The following is a 26,397-nucleotide window of genomic DNA, read 5'->3' on the forward strand; positions in this document are numbered from 1 at the left end:
CGCCCGGGTTACTAGGAGGCGGAGCCGTCCAGGGCGCTTTGGCCCGGATGTCCGGGCGCGGTGGCTTAGTCGGTTAATCCCTGAGTCTCTCCAAGTAAACCTACAAGCTGCTGATGGGTGAGTGGTCGCCAAGGTCCTGGGAAGCGTTTATCTTAGTCCCTGCTTCTACCCTACGCTGCCAGCTCTGCGCTTGGCTCCAGCGGGTGGCGTTCGGATAGCGGCGAGTCCTTGTCCTTTGTTCCCACGCGTTTTTGGCCGAACCGAGGTGGGATGGGAATAGTCTCTGCTCCAGGCAAACCGAACTGGGGAACCGACTGCACGCGGGAAAGCCCAGGCCTTTATTGTTTATTCAAAATGTCACCTCAATTCCTTTTCTCAGTCCCTTTGTTTAACATTCCTGAGGGTTAACTTGACAATTTTAAGCGCAGGCGTTAAGTGCAGGAAAACAGTAAAGAAAACAATGCTGCTATACTGTTGTGTCTTGCTTCAGCATCAAACGTAAGTTTTGGGAGCCGTTCCCAAAGGACCGTGACAGTTGCAAAACAGTTAAAAATTCAGATCTCCTTTACTATGGGAAATAAAAGGGGAAAGTGAGCGGACAGTGGGAGCTAGGGTTTTTTTTTTTTTAAGTGGACAATAAGCTTTTGCTTATTGGAGAAGGAAATGGCAACCCACTCCAGTATTCTTGTCTGGGCAATCCCATGGACGGAGGAGCCTGGCAGGTTATAGTCCTTGAGGTCGCAAAACAGTCGGGACACGACTGAGTGACCAATCAACAAGCTTTTGCTTTCAATTTATCATTGCTGATTTTCAGGTCTTGGGTTTTGAGAAATTGTAGATTATTGACAGTCAGATGTATTAAGCAACTGTTAGAGGCAAAATTGGTATAGAAGAAGTTTACAATTTTTTAACTTACGCGTTCTCAAAAAATCTGAAGCAACTCGCTTTGGTCTATTAGTTTTTGGTCGATTAGTTTTGGTCTATTAGTTTGTGATTACAGTTGGTTTAAAAATAAGTGTTGAACTTTCCTGGTGGTCCAGTAGTTAAGAATCTGCCAGCCAATTCAGGGCACAGGGGTTCAGTCCCTGGTCTGAGAATATCCTACATGCCCCAGAGCAACTAAGCCCCTGCACCACAAACTACTGAGCCAGAGCTCTAGCGCCCAGTGCTTGGCAAGGAGAGGCCTCAACGAGGAAGAAGCTCGCTGCAAGCCAGGGAGCAGCAGGGAAGACCCAGGGCAGCCAAAAATAATAAATAAATATAAATACATAAATAATAAATGAAAAGAAGCAACTGCGATAGTGAAAAAAAATTTTAAATGCCAAGGTAAAGAAGCCTGTGGGTTTTTTTAAAGTCAGAAATCTGACAAAGGTAAACACATTAAACTTGAGGCATTTTAGTCTGTGCTATTTCTATTTTTCTCAACAGCACAAGGAGAAAGAAAAAAGTCTACTCGAATTTGAAAGAAGAAAGTATTGTGGATCAGGCAGTCTCTAGATTGTGAATTCATGAAGAATTTGGGAAATGATTTTTCAGGGAAAGCTTTATTTCCCAAATTCTCATTTGACCAGGACTTATTCCACAGTAGGGTGTAGGTTCTTTGAGGATACAGCCTCTGCCGTGTTCCCCTGTGGATCTGTCTGGGTCCCTCACCAGTGGAATCACACTTAATGCATGTTTACTGAGTGAACAAATCAATGATTGAAGGGAATCAGATGTCACTGATGAAAAAAATTCCTTTGATGATAACTTTTCCCTGTAGGTGAGGTCAAAGACAATCTGTAGGCCCTGAGTTTTTTGGTTAAAAAGAGCTGCTTTGTATGTTGTCTAAGGCTTGAGATCAGAGGGTTAATTCTGAGGCAGTGCTTCCTAAGTACTGGTCAGAGGCCCAGTGACAGCCTTGATGAACTTTTCACCTGTCCTCTACAAAAATGACCAAAGTTAGGATAACTTAGTAGGCTTCTCATAAAGTGAATTTATTTACCTTAAAGTCCTTTTATTCTGAAATTGTGTCCTTTCTGCTTTTCTGGTATTAAAATGTGTTCTGTCATGAAGGGAGGTGATAATAATTTTCATGTGTTTTAAGGCATGACTTCATGTTCTTTTGGGGCAAAAATCCTCTATTAATCCTCTAGTTTTAAAAAAAAGGGAAATTCAAAAGTCTAGACCATCCAATCAAAGTGAGTGACTGGCTGGAGCCATTGGAGACATTCCAGGCTAGGCTTTGAGTCCTGGGCAGAGTCTGCCTTGCTGGATGAAGACCTTGATCTGAAGGAACAGTATTAGCAACAAGGTTCTATGGAACCTTCAGTACTGTCACAGTATAAAAGGAAAACTAAATACATGCATCAAGACTTTTGTCTAATACATATTTTTTTCGTTGAAACTGTTGAGATAATTTCTGCCAACTGTTTCAGCTTTTATTACCTAATTTTTTATAATCACAAAAGATGTTACTGTACTGGCATTTGTTTTTAAAAAGCTGTCGATATTCAACCAGCATGCCTTGGACTTTATTGTGGGAAGACCCTGTTATTTAAAAATGGCTCAACTGAAATATATGGAGAATGTGGGGTAAGTCTTAACTTTGTATGTTATTTCATTTGTAAAGTCTGTTTGCTTCTGAAATATTGGGACATGTAGAATAACTTTTTTCTTCAGTGTATTTCAACTTAAAAAAGAATATGGAGGCATTAATAAAATTCTCATTTGTGTTGTCATATTGACTGTAATACATCTTTGTGACAGTCAAAGTTACTATTTTTTAATGGATAATTTAATAATTTCTAATTACTTTTTATTAATGTAAAAAAGTAACTTGGACAAAAATTTAACATTACAACTCCAGAGCATTTCTCTACAGTTTTTATATGATGTTAATAACTAGGTTTTTCATGTAACTTAGTCAACTATTTTAGTAACTTAATAGACCATTATACAGGTACAACAAATACAATTTGGGCTTTTTTATTTATGTTTTCTCTTTTATCTTTAAAAGATGCACGTGTAAACAAACGTTTAATCTGAAATATGACATCTTAGTGAACAATTTTGGGAGGGTGTTAATGTTCTAAAATATCTGTACATAAAATATACTGTTCTTATATATTGTAGGTGTGTCCAAGAGGACAGAGAACAAATGCACAGAAATACTGTCAGCCTTGCACAGAGTCTCCAGAACTTTATGATTGGCTCTATCTTGGCTTTATGGCTATGCTTCCTCTTGTTTTACATTGGTTCTTCATTGAATGGTACTCAGGGAAAAAGAGGTTAGCACTTTTCTCTAAATGTGTCTGAATGCACTGATGTTGGAATAGTTGTCATTTAAAAGACCTTATCAAATAATTATACCTCTGTTATTTTACAAGTGGCAGGCTTGTTTTTCTTTTATCTTCTGATTACTTTTGACTGTGGCCAGAAAACAATGCTAGAGCATGCCTCAGTAAATATTAAGGGAAATGTCCTTTGTTTTACTCTGAGTGAAGCTGGAGGAATATTTTATTTAATTTTTATTTCTTAATTATCTTTATTGGTTTTTTGCAAAGAACTGGCTGTGATTACAAACTGTTTATTGTTCTAAAACAAAAATCTTTGCAGTTTAATACTAGTACTCTAGTATAATGTAGTTAAAGTGTTATGGCTACAACCTAATTATGAAAATTCATACTAAAGTCCACAAAAACTTACTGAGCATTGTGTTTGTTGTTTAGAAGATCAGGGGAAGAGATATAAAAATAATTGATGTGGTTGATAGCCCTCATCTTATAGAGAAGACAAATACATTCATAACTAATTATAATACATATCAGTCTTGAAAGTATAGAACCAAAAAGTGTATAAAATGGTCTAGAGTCACAGAGAATGGAAGAGATAAAATCTTGCCTGGTGTCACTTGAAACACATCAAAAAAGGAACATTTCAGGCGGAGGCAACAGTGTGAACACTGGCATAGAAGTATGAAACATGTGATCTCTTATGGGTGGGAATGGGAGTAGTTGGGTGTTCAAAGTGTGCATAGCATATGAGAGAAAGGTAATAAAAAGGAGGGTGAGAAAGGGGTCGAGGCCAGAATGTGAAAGTTCTTGGTAATGTGAACCTTATTCCACTGGGAATGAGGAACCAAATTCTACCATGGTACATTCAGCTATCCTGACTTCTGGTTGCTCTTAACATCTCAGCATCTTTCCTGCCTTAGGTCCTGTCCTTTTCCCCAAACTCTTCTCTGCCTGAAATATTCTCTTCTCCCTGCAACTTTTTACCTAGCTGCTTTTTCCCTCTTCCAATCTCAGTTTAAATTACATCTGCTTAGAGAAGCCTTCACTGACCCAATCTAAAGTAGGTCTGTCCTCATTATTTTTCTTTTTTAAAAGCACTGCTATTTTGTTGTTGTTGCTTTGTATTTAGCACTCAACACAATTTGTAGTTATGTTTGTCTCCTCATTTCATGTTCTCTCCCACCCCTGATTATAGGCTCCCTGAGGGCAGTGGTCCTCGCCATTGTTATCTATGGAATCTCCAGAGACCAGCACAGTTGCTGGCACATGATAGATACTAGTTATTTGCCAATGAATGATTTATTGGTGAAGGTTTTTGTTTGGAAAAAAGAGTATCTTAGGTATATATTTTAAGAAGATAACTTCTGTGGAGGGCAGATTAGAGGTGAGACATATTAGAAAGCTGTTGTCCAAAAAGTAGTGATGGCTAGACTCCAGTGATAGGAACAGAAGTGAAGAGGATGGTCAGATGGAAGTAGAGTAAGTACTTTTCTGGACCTACCAGATAAGTCCACATTGATTATTTACATTGGAAAAGCATTCATTATTTTTCAGAAAAGAAGCCATTAAATTTTTTTTAAAGCAGCTGTCATCCTGCTTTTAGTTTCTGTTGTAGAATGATGAGAGATGAGGGTGAGAAAAGAAATGTGATTAACAGAGCTAAAGTAAAATAATTGCTTATTTGGAACTTTATAGCTTGGAATGAAGAGGTGGGGTTAATGAATGTACCTCACCAAATACATTTGAACTAAAACATCAGATACGGTTTGAGAGAATTTTAGAGCAGAAGGTAGAGCTTTGGCTTGGGGATAAAGCAGAGATATGATCAGTGCTTAGACAGGAAAGGAAGTGGGCTTAAAAAGGAGTTTGCATAACTATGTTTTGCCTAAGAAGTTGGTAGCAAGAAATACAAGGGCCATCTCTTATGTTTTCCTGAGACACTGTACTTAGAATCAAGGAAGCAGGGGCCTACCTGTCTTAGGCTAGACTCATGTTTCTCAAACTTTTTCATTCTTTCCTCCTTAAAGAGCTTTTTAAGATACCTTTCCCCCCAAATTTCACCTGCCCCATGAAATTTTAGTATCACAGATATACTGTTAATTGATTTATAGTGTATGTATATATGTGTTTTACATATCAGAAGTGTAATTTTATACTCAAGGCTCAGTTCTTATCTCCTTGGGAGTCCTAGTGCCCACATTGAATGCATAGTTCAGTTGCTCAGTTGTGTCTAATTCTTTTGCGACCCATGGATTGCAGTACGCCAGGCTTCCCTGTCCATCACCAACTCCCACAGCTTGCTCATACTTGTGTCCATTGAGTTGGTGATGCCATCCAACCATCTCATCATCTGTCATCCACTTCTGCCTTCAGTCTTTCCCAGCGTCAGGATCTTTTTCAGTGAGTCAGTTCTTCCAATCAGGTAGCCAAAGTATTGGAGCTTCAGCTTCAGCATCAGTCCTTCCAATGAATATTCAGGATTGATTTCCTTTAGGATTGACTGGTTTGATCTCCTTGCTGTCCAAGGGACTCTGAAGAGTCTTCTCCAGCACCACAGTTCAAAAACATAGGCTAGACACTAATCAAAACTTCACTTTCTGGCCTGTTTGCTTTTCCCAGAGTTTAGTATTAAATTTGTTTTTCTTTGAGGCCAGGGCAGAGATAGGCAGAAAATGCATATTTTTATGTAATGAAGCCAGAAGCTGTGCTTCTTTTGTAATTTGTGTTCCAAATGTATTCATGCAACAATCTTTAGGGATGTTTGCAATGTGCCAGGTGCTATACTAGCTTGTGGGATTCAGAGATGACTGAAGTGTGGATGCTCACAGCCCAGTGGATGAGGTAAACAAACCGTCACAGTGTATGTGAGGGTCTCTGGTAGAGGTGTGTACATAGTTTTAAGGCTAGCTTAAAGAGGGAGTAGGGTGATATCACAAGAGAAAAAACTGATTTTAAGCTGAACTTTGAAAAATGAGTCGTTTTTGAGAGAAATGGAAGGGAGAGTTTATCAGCAGGAAAAACGTGCAAAAATCTAGAGCCAAGAGAGAGCACAGTATAACTAAGAAATGAGAGCTGAGGGTGCTGTGAGAAATAGGCACTAAATAAGACCAAGATATAAAGGGATCTGGGGCTGGGAGAGTCTTAGGAAATATTCCTAGGATCTGGGAATAACCCCAGAGTAGGTGACATGTGCTTTGAGGTGGAGCATGGAGCATGCTGGGATGAGTGAAGCAGTGAGGAAACAAGTAGTTTTGTAAGGCCAGGTAGTATGGGAGATAAGGCTGGCAGGAAGTATTTTTCCTGAAAGGCAGATGGGACTCACTGAAGTAGATTAATAAGGGGAGTTTTAGGAGCAGATTCCATTTTGTAGAAGATAACATAGTTGACTAAAGGTGGATTGAAAGAGAGTATGAGTAGTAGAAAGCCAGCAAGAATGTTACTGAAGTCTTGTCAAGAATTGATAAGGTTCAGATTTTGCCTCCAAAAATATGAATTCTATAAAGAAGCAAAAGATTGGGTTCTATAATATGAAACTGTACACATTTACTTATGTACTCCGTCTTTATCTGTGTAAAACGGCTTAGGAATTCTGCTTCCAGCACCTTGGGCTCATTAGGAGCTTCAGTGATCTTGCGTGGAATACCTGAAGTCTGGAAGAGAAATGCTGTGGAAGACATTGCTGGTCTCACAGGAATGAGGGGGTGGGGAGGGATGGATCTTTGAGAACTCCTCTCTTTCAGAAAACAAGCAAGCCCACCCTGAGCTGGAGCCAAAGCAGGCAGTGGGGTTGGGTTGTCTAAGGCTAATTGCCAACAGCAACTGGGTGGTCCTTTCTTCTGTTCCACATGATGTTGAGTTGGGATGCGCTCATCTCGAGGCTGGACTCGGCTGAGGTGTGCAAAGCGAGCAACTCATGGTGGAAGAGGTGCTGGCTGTCAGCCGTCAGCGTGCGGGCGCTGCTCACCAGCAGCTCTTCTGTCTTTGGTGTTCTGAAGCTTAAGTATAATGTGTATTGGTGTGAATTTCTTTTTATTTATTCTGCTTGGAATGTGTTTTGATTCCTAGGAAGAATTCTGTGAACTTACTTCTCAATATTTCAGTTGAGCCCAGTCAAACCACAGAATAGTGAGATATAATCAGTGGTGGTTGCTTTAAGCCATTAAGTTTTAGGGTAGTTTGCTATGCAGTGGTAGATAAGTGAAACATTGTTCAAGTAGAAAACTCAAAAGCATCTATAGACTAGATATTATAAATGATGAGAGTTTAAGAGGCTGTCTATAATTATACAAAGTCAGTTCCCTCTTATATTTCATTTATAGAATCACAGTTCTGTGAGGCAGCCAAGACCAAGGTAGCTAAGCTACATTGGATTTATACAGTGGAACTTAACAAGCTAGTTCTATAATTTATATGGAAGTTCAAAGGCCCAAGAGTGACCAAAACCACTGGAAAAGTAGAAGAATATATGTAATATCAGGAAATTACTATCGTTCTGTTGTTCCAGGGATAGATAAATGAACCCCAGGAATGAAACAGAGAACCTAAAAGCAGACTAGTTATATAAGGGAACTTCTTATGGCAGGGATGGCATGGCAGCTTAATGAGGGGAAAAGATTTACTCTTCAGTGTTGCTCCTGGACAGTTGGATATTCAAATGGGAAAAGCTAAAGTTATATTCTAACTTAAATACAGAAATCTCTTTTAACTTATACACAGAAATATCTTCTGAATGTATTAAAGATTGAAACATGAAAAGCAAAACCTTAAAACTTTTAGAAGAAAATACAAGATAATATTTTTCTTAGAGTGAGAATCTGTTAACCAGAAACTTAAAATTTGATAAAGCCAACTATATTAAAATTCAGAATTTGTTCATAAAAAGACAGCACAAAGAAAAATGACAATTCAATCCATAAACTGATAGGAAGATATTTACAACATACTTTACTAACAAAGCAGGATAGATAAATAATAGAAAGATCACAAGTAGAATATATAGCAGTGAACGTGACTGAACTTCAGCTATAAGCAGGGCTATAAATGAATCTTAGAAATGTAATTCTGAGTGGAAAAAAAATCTGAGAAAGGTTATATCTCCTTATCATGTTGAAAAATAAGCAAAACTAAATAGTGATTTTGAAGTATAAATACAGTTGGAATAAAAACTGTTCAGCAAAACTGATAAAGGCAATTTAATATAATGATTATTTCTAGGGGAGAGACAGGAATGTGGAATGGGGAGAAACAGGTAGATACAAGTTGTTAATGTTCTAGTTATTGGGTTAGGTGGTGAGCTTACAATGTTTAGTATATTTTTAACTAATGTATATTTCATATAATCTTGTATGTACTTTTAATGTTTAAAATAATTTAAAATGATGCATAGATAACTTTTAAGACATTTTTAATAGTTTGGAGAGATATTGAATCTAAAAGGAGATCCAATTTCTGCTCTTCTACACATTCAGACAATACAGGCACATTGTTATCTGGGGTAAGTATTTATCCCTTTTTAGTAAACAAGGTTAAATTCTTCCCAAGTAGTTTTTGTATGTTCTTGGCTTTTCTTACCTGTTTAGAAGATGTTTTTGTTTCAGGATTTATCAGTTACAACTTCTTTTTGGAATCCACATTTTGAAGCAGATACAGGTTTTATTAACAGCCAGTTGCATGCTGAGAATTCTCTGGTTACTGTCCGTCCTTTGTTTTATCAGTTCCAGCGCCCTCTTCCAGCACATTACTGCACTGTTTGAATGCACCATGGCAGCTATCATCACCTTACTTGTGAGCGAGCCAGTTGGTGTGCTTTATATCCGTTCATGTCGAGTATTGATGCTTTCTGATTGGTACACCATGCTTTACAACCCAAGTCCGGATTACGTTACCACAGTGCACTGTACTCATGAAGCTGTCTACCCATTGTAAGTATTCATTAAGATCTTTTTTTAAAAATCGTGATTGTAGATTTCATTCATTTCAGCAGACTGAGCCTTGTGAAATGGCTCCTAGGCACTAGGGGAGATAAACATAAATTATTTTCTTTTCTAAAGTGATAGTCTGATAAGGGGAAATAGAAATACATCTCAGTATAATAGAAGTGAAAGTATTTTAGTGTTGATGTTGAGGTGTCTAAGCACTTCTAAAACTATATGTTTCTTAAAAAGGGAATTATAAGGAAAACCTTTTTAATGTACAACAGAGAAGCAATATCTGACTTATAGGAAATAATATGGGCTGTGGAGTTTGAATCCTAAGCCTGTTAGCTGTTAATTTGAACATGTTAAGAACCTCTTGTAACCTCGACCTCCCCATTGGTAAAAATGGGAAGAATGATACCTTGTAAGGTGACTGTAAGGATTAAATAAGTGTGCCTTACATATAGGAAGCACTTCCAAGTAGCTGACATTATTATTAGAGTACTTGGGTTAATGTTCTTTCTTTTTTTCCCCTCCCCAAATAAATGTAACTTTCACCAGAATGTTTTGTTTTAAAAATATCAAATTAATCAGATTTTGTATAATATTATCCCAGACTACATTTTTAGAATTCCTGTGAATTGTTGGTGTTCATTTTGATGTGTTTTTCTCAGTAAAGGTACAGTAGAAGAGTCTGGTGTTTATATTCTCATAATTATAGAAATTTACCATTATGTATATGCTGAACAAAACAGACGTTTTTGCACAAGTCTTAGTAGTACTAAGGGTCCAAAAAAAAATGCACGTATATAAAAAGATAATTTTCAAAAAATGAGATCTAAAAATAAGGTCCAGATATAGAGATGTGAGAATCTTTTCTAACTGCCTGCCTACATTTTAAGTCCTATAAATTATTTATTCCTTATATATATAAAATTATATATATATATATAGACAGACATATAATTTATACATATAAACTGATTAAAATAATAATTTTTTTTGAGCTCTTAAGGAACTACAAGCTGCAGGAATAGACAGATTTTACTTTGTTTTGATGTTGGTAGGAGGAGGCCTAACAATAGAAAAAAAACTCATCATCCAAGAGGTCAGGCTTGAAATAATGCAGTACAGTACAGGGCTGGACCTGAAAGCATCCTGAGAGCACAGGGATCCCGGATCGCTGAGCTGTGTGAGCGGGCAAGTGGTCAGTAATTTGGGACAACTCTTGCGCTTCCCTCGACTTTCGTCTGCACAGGAGAGGGTTTGAGTGTAAGTTAGTGAAAATAATTTTAAATCCTCATGAAAAGGAAGTTAGAAATATATGTACAGAAATTCCATTATTCAACATGAAGAGCTAGAAACTATAATCTGCTGATAGAGAGTATCTTTTTACAACTTTTTTGGTGATTTTTAAAAATTACATTATAGGACATTTGGAAAACAGAAAAAGCATACCCCAGATAAAATAATCTATAATTCCATTTCTTAAGATGATCACTTAAAAATGTCTTTGCAGTTGCATTTCTGTGTGTATGCATGTATTTTTTTAAAAGAGTGTGAAAGTTATATTATTCACATGCCATTTGTAATCTGTTGTCATTTAATGTATGAGGCACAGTTTTGTTGTTAACGTTTCTTTCATAATTGGATTTTTAATGTCTGCATAGTAGTCCAGCAAAAATATATTCTAAAATTTAACCACTTTCCTATTGTTGAATATTTTCTTCCTGAGTTTCCTTTATCATATGATTCAGTAAAAATGCTTGTTCATTGGGTTTTTGTGTATATCTGATTGTTTCCCTTTGATTAATTTCTACAAGTACACTTTCTGGATTAAAGATATAAACATTTTTTGATTTTTGATACACATTTCCAAACTGCCTACCAGAAGGGAACCAGCATGCTTTTTACAGCAATATATGAGAGTCTTGGCCAACCCTTTACCAATCTGAATATTTGACGGGTAGACTTTTTAAACCTTTTTCAGGATCTTTGATTTTAAAATGATCAATGATAAAAGGACATTTTAAAACATATTTTTGATGTAACAGTTTGCTATTTTATTTTCCAGATACACCATTGTATTTATCTATTATGCATTCTGCTTGGTATTAATGATGCTACTCCGACCTCTTCTGGTTAAAAAGATTGCCTGTGGGTTAGGGAAGTCTGATCGATTTAAAAGTATTTATGCTGCACTTTACTTCTTCCCAATTTTAACCGTGCTTCAGGCAGTTGGTGGAGGCCTTTTATGTAAGTTTGATGGGTAACATCAATGAAATATATTTATTATATGTGTTAAACAATGTTTTCTCTGAGTATAATATTGGACCTTGTTCTTTAAAGTGGTTTTGTTTTTGTTTTTATCCTTGAAAATAAGCCATACTATGTTTTTGCTGAAACACATCATCCTTAATCAAAACTAACTTGTTTAGAAAATACTTTGTATTTGACGCTCACAACCTCATAGGAAGGCTTTTTTAAAATCTGAGTGTAAATAACACAAAAACTGGTTTTTACATATAACAAATGGAAATAACTCTTGATATCATATGATGTTTACCATCAAGTTAGGTCTTAGTTTTCTAAGTTTTTTTAATCAAAAAACTTTTAGAAACAGTAAAAAATCCTCAATATATTTTTTTTATTTTAATGTATCCATTCATTCATTTATTCAGCAACCATTTAGACTGATCTGTGACCTAAAAGAATGAAAGTTGGTGTTAAAGAGCTCACATCCTACTAGGAAAGCTATGCTAAGTAGCTGAGAACATAGAGTGGTACTTTTTGAACATGTGACTTTGAACATTGCAAGGATGTTGGATACCATGTGTATATGGAGCTTGCCAGGGTGCAGAGGACAAGCTTCTGACCTGAAGGAACTGGGGAAGATGACATCACTCTGCAAGTACTGTAGCTTAGTAGTGAACTTGGTTCAAAGTGAGGGTGGAGCTGAGGGGAAGGCCAAGGGAAGAGGAAATTGGAGGCTAGTTAGGGGTCTTTAACCCTCATATTCTGATTTGACAGATAAATTGTTTCCTTTGGCCTGCATGGTGTTTGAAAACCTATAATTTTATTCTCCTAACTGACCTCTGTAAGCATTTGAAGTTGCTATTCTTGGGACCTGCTCTTAAAAGGATTTCAGGAGGAAGAGTTACTTGACTAGATTTGCATTGAAAAAAGATAACTTGGTAGCAGTGTAGAAGATGGATTGGCTGGGAAAAGAACCTGGGGCATCAGTTAAGAGATTACTGCCATGAAACCAGCCTGACTGTGTGACCTAGCAGAGAAACACCAGGAATGAAGAACAATTTCAAAGACAGAGTTAATTAAACTAGGAAACTAATACAGGGGTTGAGGGATTGGGAGGAGAATACAATAAAGGAAATGTCTAACTTAGTAACTAGTGATTGCATGAATCATGAATGTTAGAAGAAGCAAATAGATTGGTATTCATGGAATATCCAAAAAAGCACAGGTAGTTATTTATACTGGACAAACCTGGGAGAGCTGACTAGGCTGTAAAGATTTAAGAATTGTCAGCTCTCAGATCCCTGTGTCCTGGACAGCAGCTGCTTTGACTGTAGAGAACTTCTTGGTTGTGAAATGGGGGAAAGAGGAACGTCGTGGAAAGCAGGGAGAGGCTGGGAAGTTAACCTAAGGAGACTGCCAGATAGCATTGCTTCCAATGTTGTAGCTGCCTGTATTGAAAATGCCTTTTTCCACACTGAATGTCTTTAGATAATTTTGTTAACAAGCCTCCACCCAGAGCACATTCATCAAGGGAGGATCAAGGAGTTATTGTCTATTTGTACTAACTATAAACTTATGCAGTCTGCTGAGATCAGTCCTAGAGGGTATTATAACAACTCAATTTTATGATGTTGAAAAAGAGAGATAATTTTTGGTTTGTAGGGGTGTCCTGGTTCAGGCTGCTATAAAAGAATACCATAGACTGGGTGGCTTACAAACAACAGTGACTTACTTCTTGCAGTTCTGGAGACTGAGATCGAAGATCAAGGCACCAGCAGATTTGGAGTCTGAGGAGGACTTGTTTCTTGGTTCATCAGTGGCTGTCTTCTTTCAGAGTCCTCACATGGCAGAAAAGGGGAGAGTTCTCTGAGGTCTTTTTGATAAGAGCACTAATCCCATTCTTGAGAGCTTCACCCACATGACCTAATCACCCCAAAGGCCCTCTACCTACTTACACCATCACATTGAGGGTTAGAATTTCAACATAAGAATTTGGGGGACACAGACATTTAGTCCATGACAAGAGAATATAGCAAGCTTGAGCAAAGTAGAGCAGCAAGAAGCTTCTGGTAGCTCAGGATACAGGGTCTAGGAAAAGAGACACTGGGAATAATTAGGAAGATGTCAGTGACAACTTTTACTTGCTTGGAAGTATTATTGAAGCCCATTTTGAAGTGTGGTATGCCTCTGAACCACCTATAGAACTAAAAGGCAGATTTTTAGGCACTACCCTCAGACCTAGTTGCTTAAAAATCTTATATTGTCTTCAACCCTAGAATAAGAACAATTCTAAATCCTACTTTGAGCCCAGAACCTCCCTCTGCTCCCCAAAAGTTTGGGCCATGTTGGAGATTTCCTCCTTATCCTTTTAACTACTAGTTCTTAAATTTGTATCATTAGTAACATTGTTTAGCTATTTATAAGTTAATTGGGATTTTTTTTTGAATGGTTGGTTAGGACCTAACCTGTTTAGGCAATAAAGGTTCTAAATGTCAACCACGTCATTCATTTATTTAGTAAGTTGGAATCAGGCTTGTATGGATAATTCAGAGTTTCTGACAATGTTCCAAATGGGTTCTACTGGGTTACAGAGTAATTAATAGTTTTATTAGTTTGGTACAAAAGCAATTGCAGTTTTGGACCATGAATTTTAAATCATTATAACTAGGCTCAGACACATCTTTATTAATCAAAATAGGAACCATTACTTTCAACACATTTTTTCCAAAAAGAAATAGGTTTCTTTATTTCTGTAGTGTAAAAATCCATGCTTTAGGACTCAACTCTTGGAAAGCATTTTCTGCCTCCTGGTTGTGTAAGCATTTTCTCTGCAAAAAGTTCTCGAGATGCTTGAAGTGGTAAGTGGTTGGTGAGAGGTCAGGTGAATATGGTGGATGAGGCAAAACTCTGTAGCCCGATTCATTAAACTTCGGAAGCACTGGTTGTGAGGCCTGTGGTCAGGCGTTGTCACAAAGAACTGGGCCCATTATATTGACCAATCCCGGCTGCAGGCGTTGCAGTTTTCGGTGCATCTCTTCGATTTGCTGAGCATGCTTCTCAGATGTAATGATTTCACCAGGATTCAGAAAGCTGTAATGAATCAGATGGGCAGCAGACCACCAGTGACAATGACCTTTTTTGGGTGCAAGTTTGGCTTTGGGAAGTGCTTTGCGGCTGCTTCTCCGTGCAGCCACTGAGCGGATTGTCACAGGTTGTATAAAATCCACTTTTCGTCGCACATCACAATTTGATCAAGAAATGGTTTGTTGTTGTGTAGAGTAAGAGAAGACAACACTTCAAAATGATTTTTTTGATTTGCAGTCAGCCCATAAGGCACCCGCTTATCAAGCTCTTTCACCTTTCCAATTTGTTTCAAATGTGAAACAGCCATACAATGGTTGACATTTAGTTCTTAGGCAACTCGTTGTAAGAGGATCAGCTTTGGTGATGGCTCTCAATTTTTGTTGTCAACTTCCGATGGCTGGCCACTGTGCTCCTCTTCAAGACTCTGGTCTCCTTTGCACAACTTGAACTGACCACGGCACTGTATGTTTGTTAGCAGTTCCTGGGCCAGATGCATTGTTGATGTTGTGAGTTGTCTCCACCGCTTTATGATCCATTTTGAACTCAAATAAGAAAATCGCTTTCTGTCTGACATCATTTCCATAAACTAAAATAAATATAAAATACACAGCAAGTAAATAAGTCATTAGCAAGAAAAACTGATAAATACACATTAAAATGATGTATAACATAACTACATTTATTTAAGAAGGTATTCCAATATCAAACAGCCAAGTTCAACAATGCAAAACTGCAATTACTTTTGCACCAACGTAATAGTAACTGAAGTTAATTGTTTTAAAATAATTGCATAAAAATAATTCAAGATTTTTTTCAATTTGTCCATTTGTTTTAGTGAGCTGTATATGTTTAAAACATTTTAAAAGAAAAGTATTTTTAAGTAAAAATTTTACTTAAAATATTATTTTACTGTACTATATTTGAATTAGAAATGTCTAGAAGTGTGTCATTAAGAGTACTGAATGATCCATTTAGCCTTTGAGGCTTATTGCCATATGACCTTTTAATTAAAGCTGAATTACCCTTCTATATAATAGTCTTTCTTAACTGAAGTTCCCCAGTCTGAACCACAAAACACCAAAAATTGAGTGATTAGTTTCCCAATTCTCCCAAGTTTGATACATAGCGAGTATGCATAGGAGAGAAGTTAATTCTTTACATCAGTGGAAGCCTTAAGCCAGGGGTCTTCAAAACTGGGCCAAGGATAGTTTTACATCTTTTAATTGTTGTGGGGGAAAGATCAAAAGAGTAGTAGTATTTCTTGACATGTGACAGTTAGATAAAATTTGAATTTTATTGTCTGAATAACTTACAATCGTAACTTACAAACTTATAAAGTTAATTTTACTGAACACAAACACATCCATTCATTACGTATGACCTGGGTGCTTTCCCACTGCAACTGTGGAGTTAGGTGACCGAGACCGAGACAGTATGGCCCACAAAGCCACTGTCTGGCCCTTTACAGAAAAAGTTTGCTGACCCCTGTCTTAGAGCATTAGGGCTTCCATCTCTCACAGGATTGGTTGAGAAGGTTTTTGTCTAGGAAAAGAATTATACTGTTTGAATTTTTTGATGGTTTATTCAGAAATTTTAATTTTCAGCATAATACCAATGTTTGTCTTTCAGACTATGCCTTCCCATACATTATATTAGTATTATCTTTGGTTACTCTGGCTGTGTACATGTCGGCTTCTGAAATAGAGGTAGGATGTCTTTTTTCTTCTGTTAAAGAGTTTGTTTTTTAATAGATTTTTTGTTTTGTTTTGTTTTTTAATAGAGTTGACTATTGAATAGGACAGTAACATATGATACGATATGTTACAGCTGATTGCTTTAGTAATCCTTGGCTAAACAGGGTCACTCAGTAGCTTTTGGCTCATCAGTTTGTAAAAAGTTGTATCCTGGACTGTATTTGCTTGGGAAAATTAATCAGGCTTAACTCTCCAGCATGTTAGAGAAAAAAATCATTTCACATCATTTATCCACATAGAAAATATTTGATTATTGAAATGTTGAACCTTATTAACAGTATTTTAAGGGAAACATAAATTCTTTATTTTACATAGAACCGAGCTGATGAGCCATTTAATGAGGGAACGTTAACTAACCAGTTGCAAATTGTATTTTAGTGTGTTTATTAGCACATTTAGATATTACTTTTATAATTTGGTCCTTCCAATTTCTGTATATTATGGAGTGATATTAAAGGTTAAAGGGAAATCAGAGTAGTCACCTGTCATTTCCCCTCCCTTCTAAGTATCCAGGCACCTGACTCTAGGAATGCTAGAAATTGGGTGTATATACTCCCTGCTTCCCATCTGTAGACTCAGATGCTGTGGATCAGGGCAGGAAGAAGGCACGAAATGTGGAGTTCCCTTCCAGTTCAGATTTTTCAGAAGCAGCCGTAGTGTTTCCAGGGTCGAATGGGGGTGTAGACCAGAACCTAGAAATGTGGGCTCCTGTCTTGTCGTGGCCACTGGCGTGCTGAACATAGGAAGCCTGAGTTTCTTCATCTGTAAAGTATAGTAGCAAGACTGGGTGATTTCCTATGTCCCTATGATTCTGAGGTTATGATTTTGTGTGAAAATAATATGTTTCAAATTAAAATTAATAAATTATTTATCTAGTTGATTCAGCCCAATAATCTGTATCTCTCTCTTCTTTCTTTTACAAAATTTTATAGAACTGCTATGATCTTCTGGTCAGAAAGAAAAGACTCATTGTTCTCTTCAGCCACTGGCTACTCCATGCCTATGGGATCATCTCCATTTCCAGAGTGGATAAACTTGAGCAAGATTTACCCCTTTTGGCATTGGTACCCACACCAGCCCTTTTTTACTTGTTCACTGCAAAATTTACCGAGCCTTCACGGATACTCTCAGAAGGAGCCAATGGACACTGAATGTAAAATGCCAAAAAAACCTAAGAAGTGTTCTTAATTTTAAAAAAAAGTAAAATAAAAAAATGTATTAGTACTCTTCTGTCGTACAAGGGAATATGACTGTCAGTACATCTGATGTTTTGGGGAGTTTGTTGTTTTCTTTTTTCAATTTAACAGAATTTATGGTTTCAAGGAAAATGCAAAATACCATAATTCTCCATTATGTACAATAACACACTACACTTACAGCACTCTGTTCTATTCCACTGGAGGCCTATTAGGAAGCACTTACCTCTTGCAACAATTTAGCTATTCTTTAGAGCAAAATCATGTTTCTGTGTACCTAGCAATGTGTGATGTTCCTATTTTTATTAAGAAAAACTATTAACAAGTATAATCTGAAATCCTTAACATTGGCATAATTGTGCATGCCCATTGTGTTTTACTTTGTTTTTCAAATATACTGAATTATAAAGTCAAGCATATTTGTGGGGTCTGATAGCAAACAGAAATAAAGTATGTTGTTTTTGTTATCTATTTATTTTCACCAATACAGTATTTTGATCTACTACAAAAATAGAGCATAATTTATATAACAGGTTTTTTGTTTTTAGGTAGTTTTGTTGATGATATCCTCAGGTTATTCCTCTCCTGTAAAGAAAAACATTAATAAAAAGCTTAACTACAAAAAAAATCTCAAATGTCTGGCATTTAATTGTATTTGCCACACTAGTTGTGGAAATAATTCAAAATGTTAAGTAAGTAGTGTCTCTTTCCTAAATGAATAAACATGAATATTTATATACTCCTCATTTTTGAAAAGCATATCTCATTTATCTCATTTTTGAAGGATAAATACACATACCACATTTTATAAATCTCAGGACATAATTTTTGTCACACTGTGACATCTCAATTGATGGCTTCTTAGGTTTAACAAATGCAGAGGAGTATGTACAGTACGTAGTTTTCCTGTGCTAAGTCACTTCAGCCGTGTCCCACTTGGTGTAACCCAATGCACTATTCCTTGCCAGGCTCCTCTGTCCATGGGATTCTCCAGGCAAGAACACTGGAGTGAGCTTCCATTTCCTTCTCCAGAGGATCTTCCCAACCCAAGGATGGAATCAGTGTCTCAGTCTACTGCATTGGCAGGCGGGTTCTTTACCACTAGCGCCACCTAGGGAGCCGATGGTTTTCCTGTGGTTGGTTGTTGATGTGTGCTGTGATTTTGATGCTCTAAAGCCTTCAGGAGACTCATGGTTGCAACAATGGAAGCAAAATAAGATTTTTGCACTTATTAATCTGACCTAGTTTATCTGTTTGTATTATTCAGAAGGTTATTTCCTGATTCTCCTCCTTGGTAAGAGTTATTAAATCTCAAACTTTTAAGACTCTCATTGACAGTTGTAAAATATGAAAGAACATGCACTCACTTTTTCTGTAGTTTTGTACCTTTTGAATTCACAGCAGTTGTGTCCAGTATTTTGTTAGCTTTTCTTCGTTGATGTTTTTTTCATACTACATTGAACTGCTGGGACGTGGATTACTTTAACAGGATGCTGTTTCTTCTTTTCTATAGGAATAAATCAAATGTAAAAATTCTCCGTGTATCTTACAGAAGTTTAGGGAGTTACAACTTTAAATTGCCCCAAGAGTCCTCAATTGGACGATTGTATAATGAGCAGAGGGTGGGGCGTGGAGGGGTGGGGGAGGTGCTGGGGGATCATGCAACTGATTACCAGGCCAATCTTTTTGTCTCACTACATTTGGAGTCATTTTAATAATTATCTTCCCTTCCAATGTCCTCCTTTAGCAGAAAAATGTGCATGCAAAAGGAGAAATCATGCAAGTAATACAAGTCCTCAAATGCAAAGAATTTCAGAAATACTTAATACATACTTGCATTTTTAATTTGCTTCCTTAACAAGACTAGGATAATTTATAGCAGCTATGGTTGCTCAGGTTACTAAATAATTTTTTATAAGTCATTGAAAATACACAGTTTTGTCTTAGATCTCACTGCTGCAGTGTATGGTAGTTATTTTGCTAATCACCGGACAGGTAATTTAAAAGCTAAAATTTTCTTAATTTGGGTCAGTTGATAAATTTAACAATTACACTGTTAATATATTTGTCTAAAACTGATGGTTTTCCATACTTGGCTGCACAATGGAGCCAGCTAGAGAGAATTCTAAAAATACTCGTGGGTCTCATCCCAGAGACTCGTGGTGAATTGGTCTGGCTGAGCAGAGGAAATAAAACTTCCCCTGCTACTGCTGCTGCTGCTGAGTCGCTTCAGTCGTGTCCGGCTCTGTGCGACCCCATAGAGGGCAGCCCACCAGGCTCCTCCATCCCTGGGATTCTCCAGGCAAGAACACTGGAGTGGGTTGCCATTTCCTTCTCCAAAGATGGCTGCTATCCAAAAGTCTACAAGCAATAAATGCTGGAGAGGGTGTGGAGAAAAGGGAACCCTCTTACACTGTTGGTGGGAATGCAAACTAGTACAGCCGCTATGGAAAACAGTGTGGAGATTTCTTAAAAAACTGGAAATAGAACTGCCATATGACCCAGCAATCCCACTTCTGGGCATACACACTGAGGAAACCAGATCTGAAAGAGACACGTGCACCCCAATGTTCATCGCAGCACTGTTTATAATAGCCAGGACATGGAAGCAACCTAGATGCCCATCAGCAGATGAATGGATAAGGAAGCTGTGGTACATATACACCATGGAATATTACTCAGCCGTTAAAAAGAATTCATTTGAACCAGTCCTAATGAGATGGATGAAACTGGAGCCCCTTATACAGAGTGAAGTAAGCCAGAAAGATAAAGAACATTACAGCATACTAACACATATATATGGAATTTAGAAAGATGGTAACGATAACCCTATATGCAAAACAGAAAAAGAGACACAGACGTACAGAACAGACTTTTGAACTCTGTGGGAGAATGTGAGGGTGGGATATTTCAAAAGAACAGCATGTATACTATCTATGGTGAAACAGATCACCAGCCCAGGTGGGATGCATGAGACAAGTGCTCGGGCCTGGTGCACTGGGAAGACCCAGAGGAATCGGGTGGAGAGGGAGGTGGGAGGGGGGATCGGGATGGGGAATACGTGTAAATCTATGGCTGATTCATATCAATGTATGACAAAACCCACTGAAATGTTGTGAAGTAATTAGCCTCCAACTAATAAAAAAAAAAAAAGAAAAAAACTTCCCCTAGGTGACTCTAATGTTTGAAAACTAAAATCTAAACTCTTCCTAGCTCAGATCTTAATTTTTCCAACAGGGCTTTAGAAAATTTCTGAATTACATTTTTAAGTATTTCTTACTGAAAATTTGATTCTGCTTCAATAACCAGGTTCTTTTCCAGAACTAAGAGATCAAAATATAGATAATTATAATCAAGTCCTTTTGATTACAATCATAAAAAGATAACTTTAACAGCTTACACAAATTTTTATATCTTTCTCTAAAAATATCTCTTGGCCTAAAAAAGTCTTCGTAGAGCACATATCAAGATATTTGATTAGTACACAAATTGTTATCTGTTATCTAAATTATACTATATGGTATAATACTCAGGGATTTTTGGAAGTTTAAAACATTGTTTTTAATACTTCTTTAAAAATAATCTTTGCAGGTTAATTAGGTTTGCTATACACCAAAAATTAATTTATTTATAAGAAAGACTATTAAAGCAAAAAGTAATGATTTTAATTTTCAGGATGAAGTCTGGCATTTCACAGTCTGCCAAGCCTATCCCTCATGCTTGCCAACCAGTACCTCCAGCAGATCTCTACTCAGGCACATCATTACTGTTCCCTGGCCAGTCCACGTCTACTGCTCCTTCAGGAAGACATCCCATGTACTCTCAGCACCCCAAAGAACAGACGTGCCTCTTTACCCTCCTTGCTACTGACGGAAGAATCCACTGTAGTCTAATCATCTCTTCACTTACGTGTTTCTCACAGTAAATATGCTTTGAGGTTCAGGGACTGAGTCGTGTTCAGTTTAGTAACTAGCCACGTGCTCTAGTGGGTTTCCCAGGTGGTTCAGTGGTAAAAGAATCTGCCTGCCAATGCAGGAGACAGGGGTTCTATCCCTGGGTTGGGAAGATCTGGAGGAGGGCATGGCAACCCACCCCAATATTCTTGCATGGAGAATCCCATGGACAGAGGACAGGCTACAGTCCATAGGGTCGCAAAGAGTGGGACATAACTTGAGCGACTAAGCTTGCAGGCGTGGGCTAGTTCCGGGCTCAAAGGTATTCAGTATGCTAACACAGCTAGTGCAGTGACCAGGAGCACACCAGACCCCGCAGGGCTGCAGTGATACACTGTGTCCAGAAGAGGGTGCCAGAGAGGGCTGTTAAGCTGGAAGAGATCAAGGGCTTCTCTAGAAGTCCACCAGTGACAGAAGCCATTCGATACGAAATATCCAAGAGCTGGTAGCTCAGAGTAATTCAAGGGACCTATTATCTCCTCAGGAAGTAAGAAGACTTCAGAAACATCAGTGCCTAATCTGTGTCTGAGGTATCATTTATTACTCCTGTTAGCATCCATATTTAACAACCTCGGCAACTAAAGTTGTTGTTTAGTCACCAAGCTGTGTCCAACTCTTTCAGACTCCATGGACTATAGCCTGCCAGGCTCCTGTGTGCATGGGATTTCCCAGGCAAGAATACTGAAGCGGGCTGCCATTTCCTTCTCCAGATCTTTCTTACCTAGGGATTGAACCTGTGTCTCCTGCATTGCAGGCAGATTCTTTTTACCACTGAGCCACTTGGAGCAACTAAAGGGTGGAGGTTAAATAATGTGTTAAGAAGCAGAGTTGGAATTTGATCCCAGGTCCACCTACCTCCAAAGCCCATGTGGTACCAGTCCTACAGGAGCAGAAACAAGTGGAGTCGGAGAACCCAGAGATGCTCCATTACAGCTCATCTCCATTTCCAGTTCTCTAGAGATCTCTCTCCCAATTCCTTAACCAGGTCAAGTCTCTCTCCCTCTCAGGTTCTCTCATGGTTCTCATGCCCCACCTGTAAAATCCCTATGACATGAGACTTTACACACATTTGCTTAATAAATTCTTGGTTCTCCCACTGTGTCAGGGGTTGGCAAACTGCAGGCACAATTCTGCTAATGATGGCAGACCTGAGTAGATGCTACACAGACCTCATGTGTGACAAAGCCAAAAAATACTATGGCCCTTTAATATTTGCAGTCTTTTGTGCTAGATTATGAGTTCCATTTGGTGGGGATTATCTGTTTTCATTGACCACTATAACCCTAGAGCCTAACACGGTACTTGGCACAAAATAGGCTTCAGCAAATACTTCTGGAATTCAGTTTAGAGCTAATAGTGAAATGTGGATGCAACCCTAAAAACAGGAGGAATTTCAAGTATCAGTATGCCCAATTAGGAACATTTCAGTGGCTGCTAACAGTACTGGCTTTTTACATCAAAAGTCCTCCAATCAAAAATCTATTGACTGAAAATATATTCAGTAGAAATATATATTTTTTTTCTCATAAAATTTAGTGATATTCTTTTCATTTCCAACCACAAAAGGAGAACATTTAAATTTTTCCAGAGTAGGCATCACGTAACAGAGCTTGTTCATCACTGAATGGTCTAGAACAAAGAAATCATCATATCCCTCATTCTCTTATTTGTCTCAGTGGATATGATCCTTAGGGTTTGCCATGTTTCCAAGAAAGCGCACCCACTCCATGAGTGATCAAAGGAAAAGGTATCTTACAGAGTTTGGCAAACATCTCCTGTTTACCTACTGTTCACCTAAACAGTAAATACTTCAGGTGGGGTGAGTCACGGGGTCCCGGTCACAGTGCCTGTCATTGCAGCACCAAAGCAGCCAAATGTAACGTGTGAATGTATGAGCATGGCTGGGATTGAATAAAACTTTATCTCCGCATATAGAAGTTTGAATTTCATATAATTTTCTAGTTGGTGGTAGTGGTCAGTCATTCAGTCATCTCTGACTCTTTGCGACCCCTTGGACTGCAGCACGCCAGGCTTCCCTGTCCATCACCAACTCTCAGAGCTTGCTCAAACTCAGGTCCATCAAGTCAGTGATGCCATCCAACCATCTCATTCTCTGTAATCTCCTTCTCTTCCTGCCTTCTGTCTTTTCAAGCATCAGGGTCTTTTCCAATGAGTTGGCTCTTCGTATCAGGTGGCCAAAGTATTGGAGCTTCAGCTTCAGCTTCACTCCTTTCAGTGAATATTTAGGGTTGATTTCCTTTAGGATTGACAGGTTTGATTTCCTTTAGGATTGACAGGTTCGATCTCCTTGCTGTCCAAGGAATTCTCAAAGAGTCTTCACCAGCACCACAATTTGAAAGCATCAGTTCTTCGGTGCTCAGCCTTCTTCTTTTTTTTTGTAATTAATTTATTTTAATTGGATGCTAATTACTTTACAGTATTGTAATGGTTTTTGCCATACATTGACATGAATCAGTATGGTCCAACTCTCACATCCATACATGACTACTGGAAAAACCATAGCTTCGACTAGATGGACCTTTGTTGGCAAAGTAATGTCTCTGCTTTTTAATATGCTGTCTAGGTTGGTCATAACTTTTCTTCCAAGGAGCAAGCATCTTTTAATTTCATGGCTGCAGTCACCATCTGCAGTGATTTTGGAACCCAAGAAAATAAAGTTTGTCACTGTTTCCACTGTTTCCTCATCTATATGTCATGAAGTGATGGGACCAGATGGTATGATCTTACTTTTTTGAATGTTGAGTTTTAACCCAGGTTTTTCACTCTCCTCTTTCACTTTCATCAAGAGGTTCTTTAGTTCTTCTTTACTTTCGGCCAAGGGGTGGTGTCATCTCATATCTAAGGTTATTGAATCTGGTACTGGCCAATATTATCCTTTTGATTTTTTCTAACCATTTGAAAATACAAAAACCATTCTTAGTTCTGAGCCCTACAAATATAGGAGGGAAGCAGGTTTGGCCCCTTGGTTGTAGTTTAGTGACCCTTGTTGTAGACAAGACTTGCTCAGGAATCTCCACAACATTGTTGATATCTAGGAACACAGGCAGCAACTGAGAATAGGGGAGGAGTTTAAAACTAAAAGCCTCCAAGCTTCAATTTCTCTAAAGTTTTCATCAGACTACAACAAACTTTCCTTACAGTCTGTGGTTTGGTTAAAATGACAACCTGAGCAAAAACTGTGATCATCGGAAATTGAGGTGAGTGCTCTCCAAACTCTCTTGAGTTTATATCATGTGCCCCAGTCTATTAATACACTATAAATATATATAATGATGTGTACAATATCAGACAGAAAATTTAAAAGATAACTAAATTTTTCCAGTAGTCAAGTATGGATGTGAGAGTTGGACCATAAAGAAAGTTGAGCACCGAAGAATTGATGCTTTGGAACTGCAGTGTTGGAGAAGACTCTTGAGAGTCCCTTGGACTGCAAGGAGATCAAACCAATCCATCCTAAAGGAAATCAGTCCTGAATAATCATTGGAAGGACTGATGTTGAAGCTGAGACTGCAATACTTTGGCCACCTGATCCGAAGAACTGACTCATTTGGAAAGACCCTGATGCCGGGAAAGACTGGAGGCAGAAGAAGAAGGGGATGAAAAAGGATGAGGTCATTGGATGTCATTGCTAACTTGATGGACATGAGTTTGGGCAAGCTCTGGGAGTTGGTGGTGGACAGGGAAGCCTAGCATGCTGCAGTCCCTGGGGTCGCAGAGTCAGACACAACTGAGCAACTGAACAACAACAATTATGTTCTTGTTCTGTGTGGCAGGAATACCATAACATGGGAAAAATGTTAAAATTTTTGCCTGATGGTGTGTGTGACTTTTATGCTTTTCATACTTGCAATATTTCATAATTAATATTAACTGGAACTTGTTCCAGTTGCCTAGAATAAGCACAGCTTAAGAGTCATGTATACTGATTGCCTATCAAATGAACTTAAATTTTAATTAAATGATTGTACCATTTGGATGATATAAAAATGAATGCCATATATTGGATTGACCCATGTGTGTGCAGTTGCGTCCGACTCTGTGACCCCATGGACTGTAGCCTGCCAGGCTCTTCTGTCTAGGGAATTTTCCAGGCAAGACTACTGGAGTGGGTTGTCATTTCCTTCTACAGGGGATTTTTCCACCCAGGGATTGAACCCATGTCTCTTGCATCTCCTGCAATGGCAGGCAGGGTCTTTACTAGCTAAGCCACCAGGGAAGCCCATTATTTATATTTTATTTGGGTTGGTTTTCACACAAAGCAACTATTAATATTACTCTCTTCTGTACACGATATCTTAAATTGAAATGGAAGTAAAAATTAAAATCCATGCTGAAAAATGGAATATACAAACTGACAATGGCCAGACCATACCTGACAATAGACCCATGAATTGACCATATATGCAATTAGCCCAGAATAGTCATCATTTGATCAATGACTGCCAACTTCCCTCCTTTATAACCCTTCTTCTAACTCAGAACCAACCAGAGAAGAGCCAAATATGCTCACTAATCTATCACATAGGCTTCCACTAATCTATCCAGCTTCTAGTCAGCCTGTTGCCAGCTTTCCAAAGCCAACAACCTCCAGTCAGAACACACCCGAAGCTTTCCTTTTCCTCACCCCCAACACTAAACCTCTCCCACTCCCCTGCCTGCCTCTGAATCTCTGCCAAAAACAAGTGATGGTGACACTGACTCTCTTGTTCTACCAAGCTTTATGCCTCGGCTTGTTCTCGTTTGGGGGGCCTTCCATTATTTCCATGCTGCAATCCTCCACTTTCAATAGGTTATCAGTTCTCAAAATACAAGAAAGGGGGTTTAGCTTTACAACATAGTACATTTAAATTTGCTCCAATGTAAATATTCTATCAGGTTTCAGACAAAAAGGGAAGATTTTCTCATGTGAAAACAGTGCAATTGAAGAAACTATTTAGCTTTTA

The 26,397-nt window shown here is 38.1% G+C and overlaps 2 protein-coding genes across 3 annotated transcripts in view; one reads left to right on the forward strand and one right to left on the reverse strand.

Moving 5' to 3' along the window:
* Positions 1–3: 3 nt before the first annotated feature.
* LOC122443711 (JNK1/MAPK8 associated membrane protein) lies at positions 4–18,220 on the forward strand. Of its 2 annotated transcripts, none has more exons than XM_043472213.1 (7): positions 4–117; positions 2,483–2,574; positions 3,115–3,269; positions 8,990–9,196; positions 11,265–11,446; positions 16,160–16,236; positions 17,217–18,220. In XM_043472213.1, exons 1-7 carry the CDS (start codon positions 114–116, stop codon positions 17,433–17,435), a joined length of 936 nt encoding a protein of 311 aa, XP_043328148.1. In that variant the 5' UTR covers positions 4–113; the 3' UTR covers positions 17,436–18,220. The 2 variants fall into 2 exon arrangements, with proteins under 2 accessions (XP_043328148.1, XP_043328150.1); XM_043472215.1 differs by having other exon boundaries at positions 7–117; positions 2,501–2,574.
* CCDC175 (coiled-coil domain containing 175) overlaps positions 18,033–26,397 on the reverse strand; it is a 69,693-nt gene continuing 61,328 nt past the window's right edge. Inside the window, exons 20-21 of the mRNA XM_043472211.1 lie at positions 18,867–18,987; positions 18,033–18,065 (exon numbers count right to left, since the gene is read on the reverse strand). Coding sequence (XP_043328146.1) covers positions 18,902–18,987 — 86 coding nt within the window. The 3' untranslated portion in view covers positions 18,033–18,065; positions 18,867–18,901. The remainder of the gene's footprint in view (positions 18,066–18,866; positions 18,988–26,397) is intronic.

The sequence above is a fragment of the Cervus canadensis genome, chromosome 6, assembly GCF_019320065.1.
Source record: "Cervus canadensis isolate Bull #8, Minnesota chromosome 6, ASM1932006v1, whole genome shotgun sequence".
NCBI classification, from domain to species: domain Eukaryota; kingdom Metazoa; phylum Chordata; class Mammalia; order Artiodactyla; family Cervidae; genus Cervus; species Cervus canadensis.

Bases quoted from the DNA above. Each gene is read 5' to 3' on its own strand.
- LOC122443711 (XM_043472213.1), top strand. The intron at 3,270-8,989 runs GTTAGCACTTTT...TTGTTTTATCAG, and splicing joins TGGTACTCAGGGAAAAAGAG to TTCCAGCGCCCTCTTCCAGC. The intron at 9,197-11,264 runs GTAAGTATTCAT...TTTATTTTCCAG, and splicing joins CATGAAGCTGTCTACCCATT to ATACACCATTGTATTTATCT.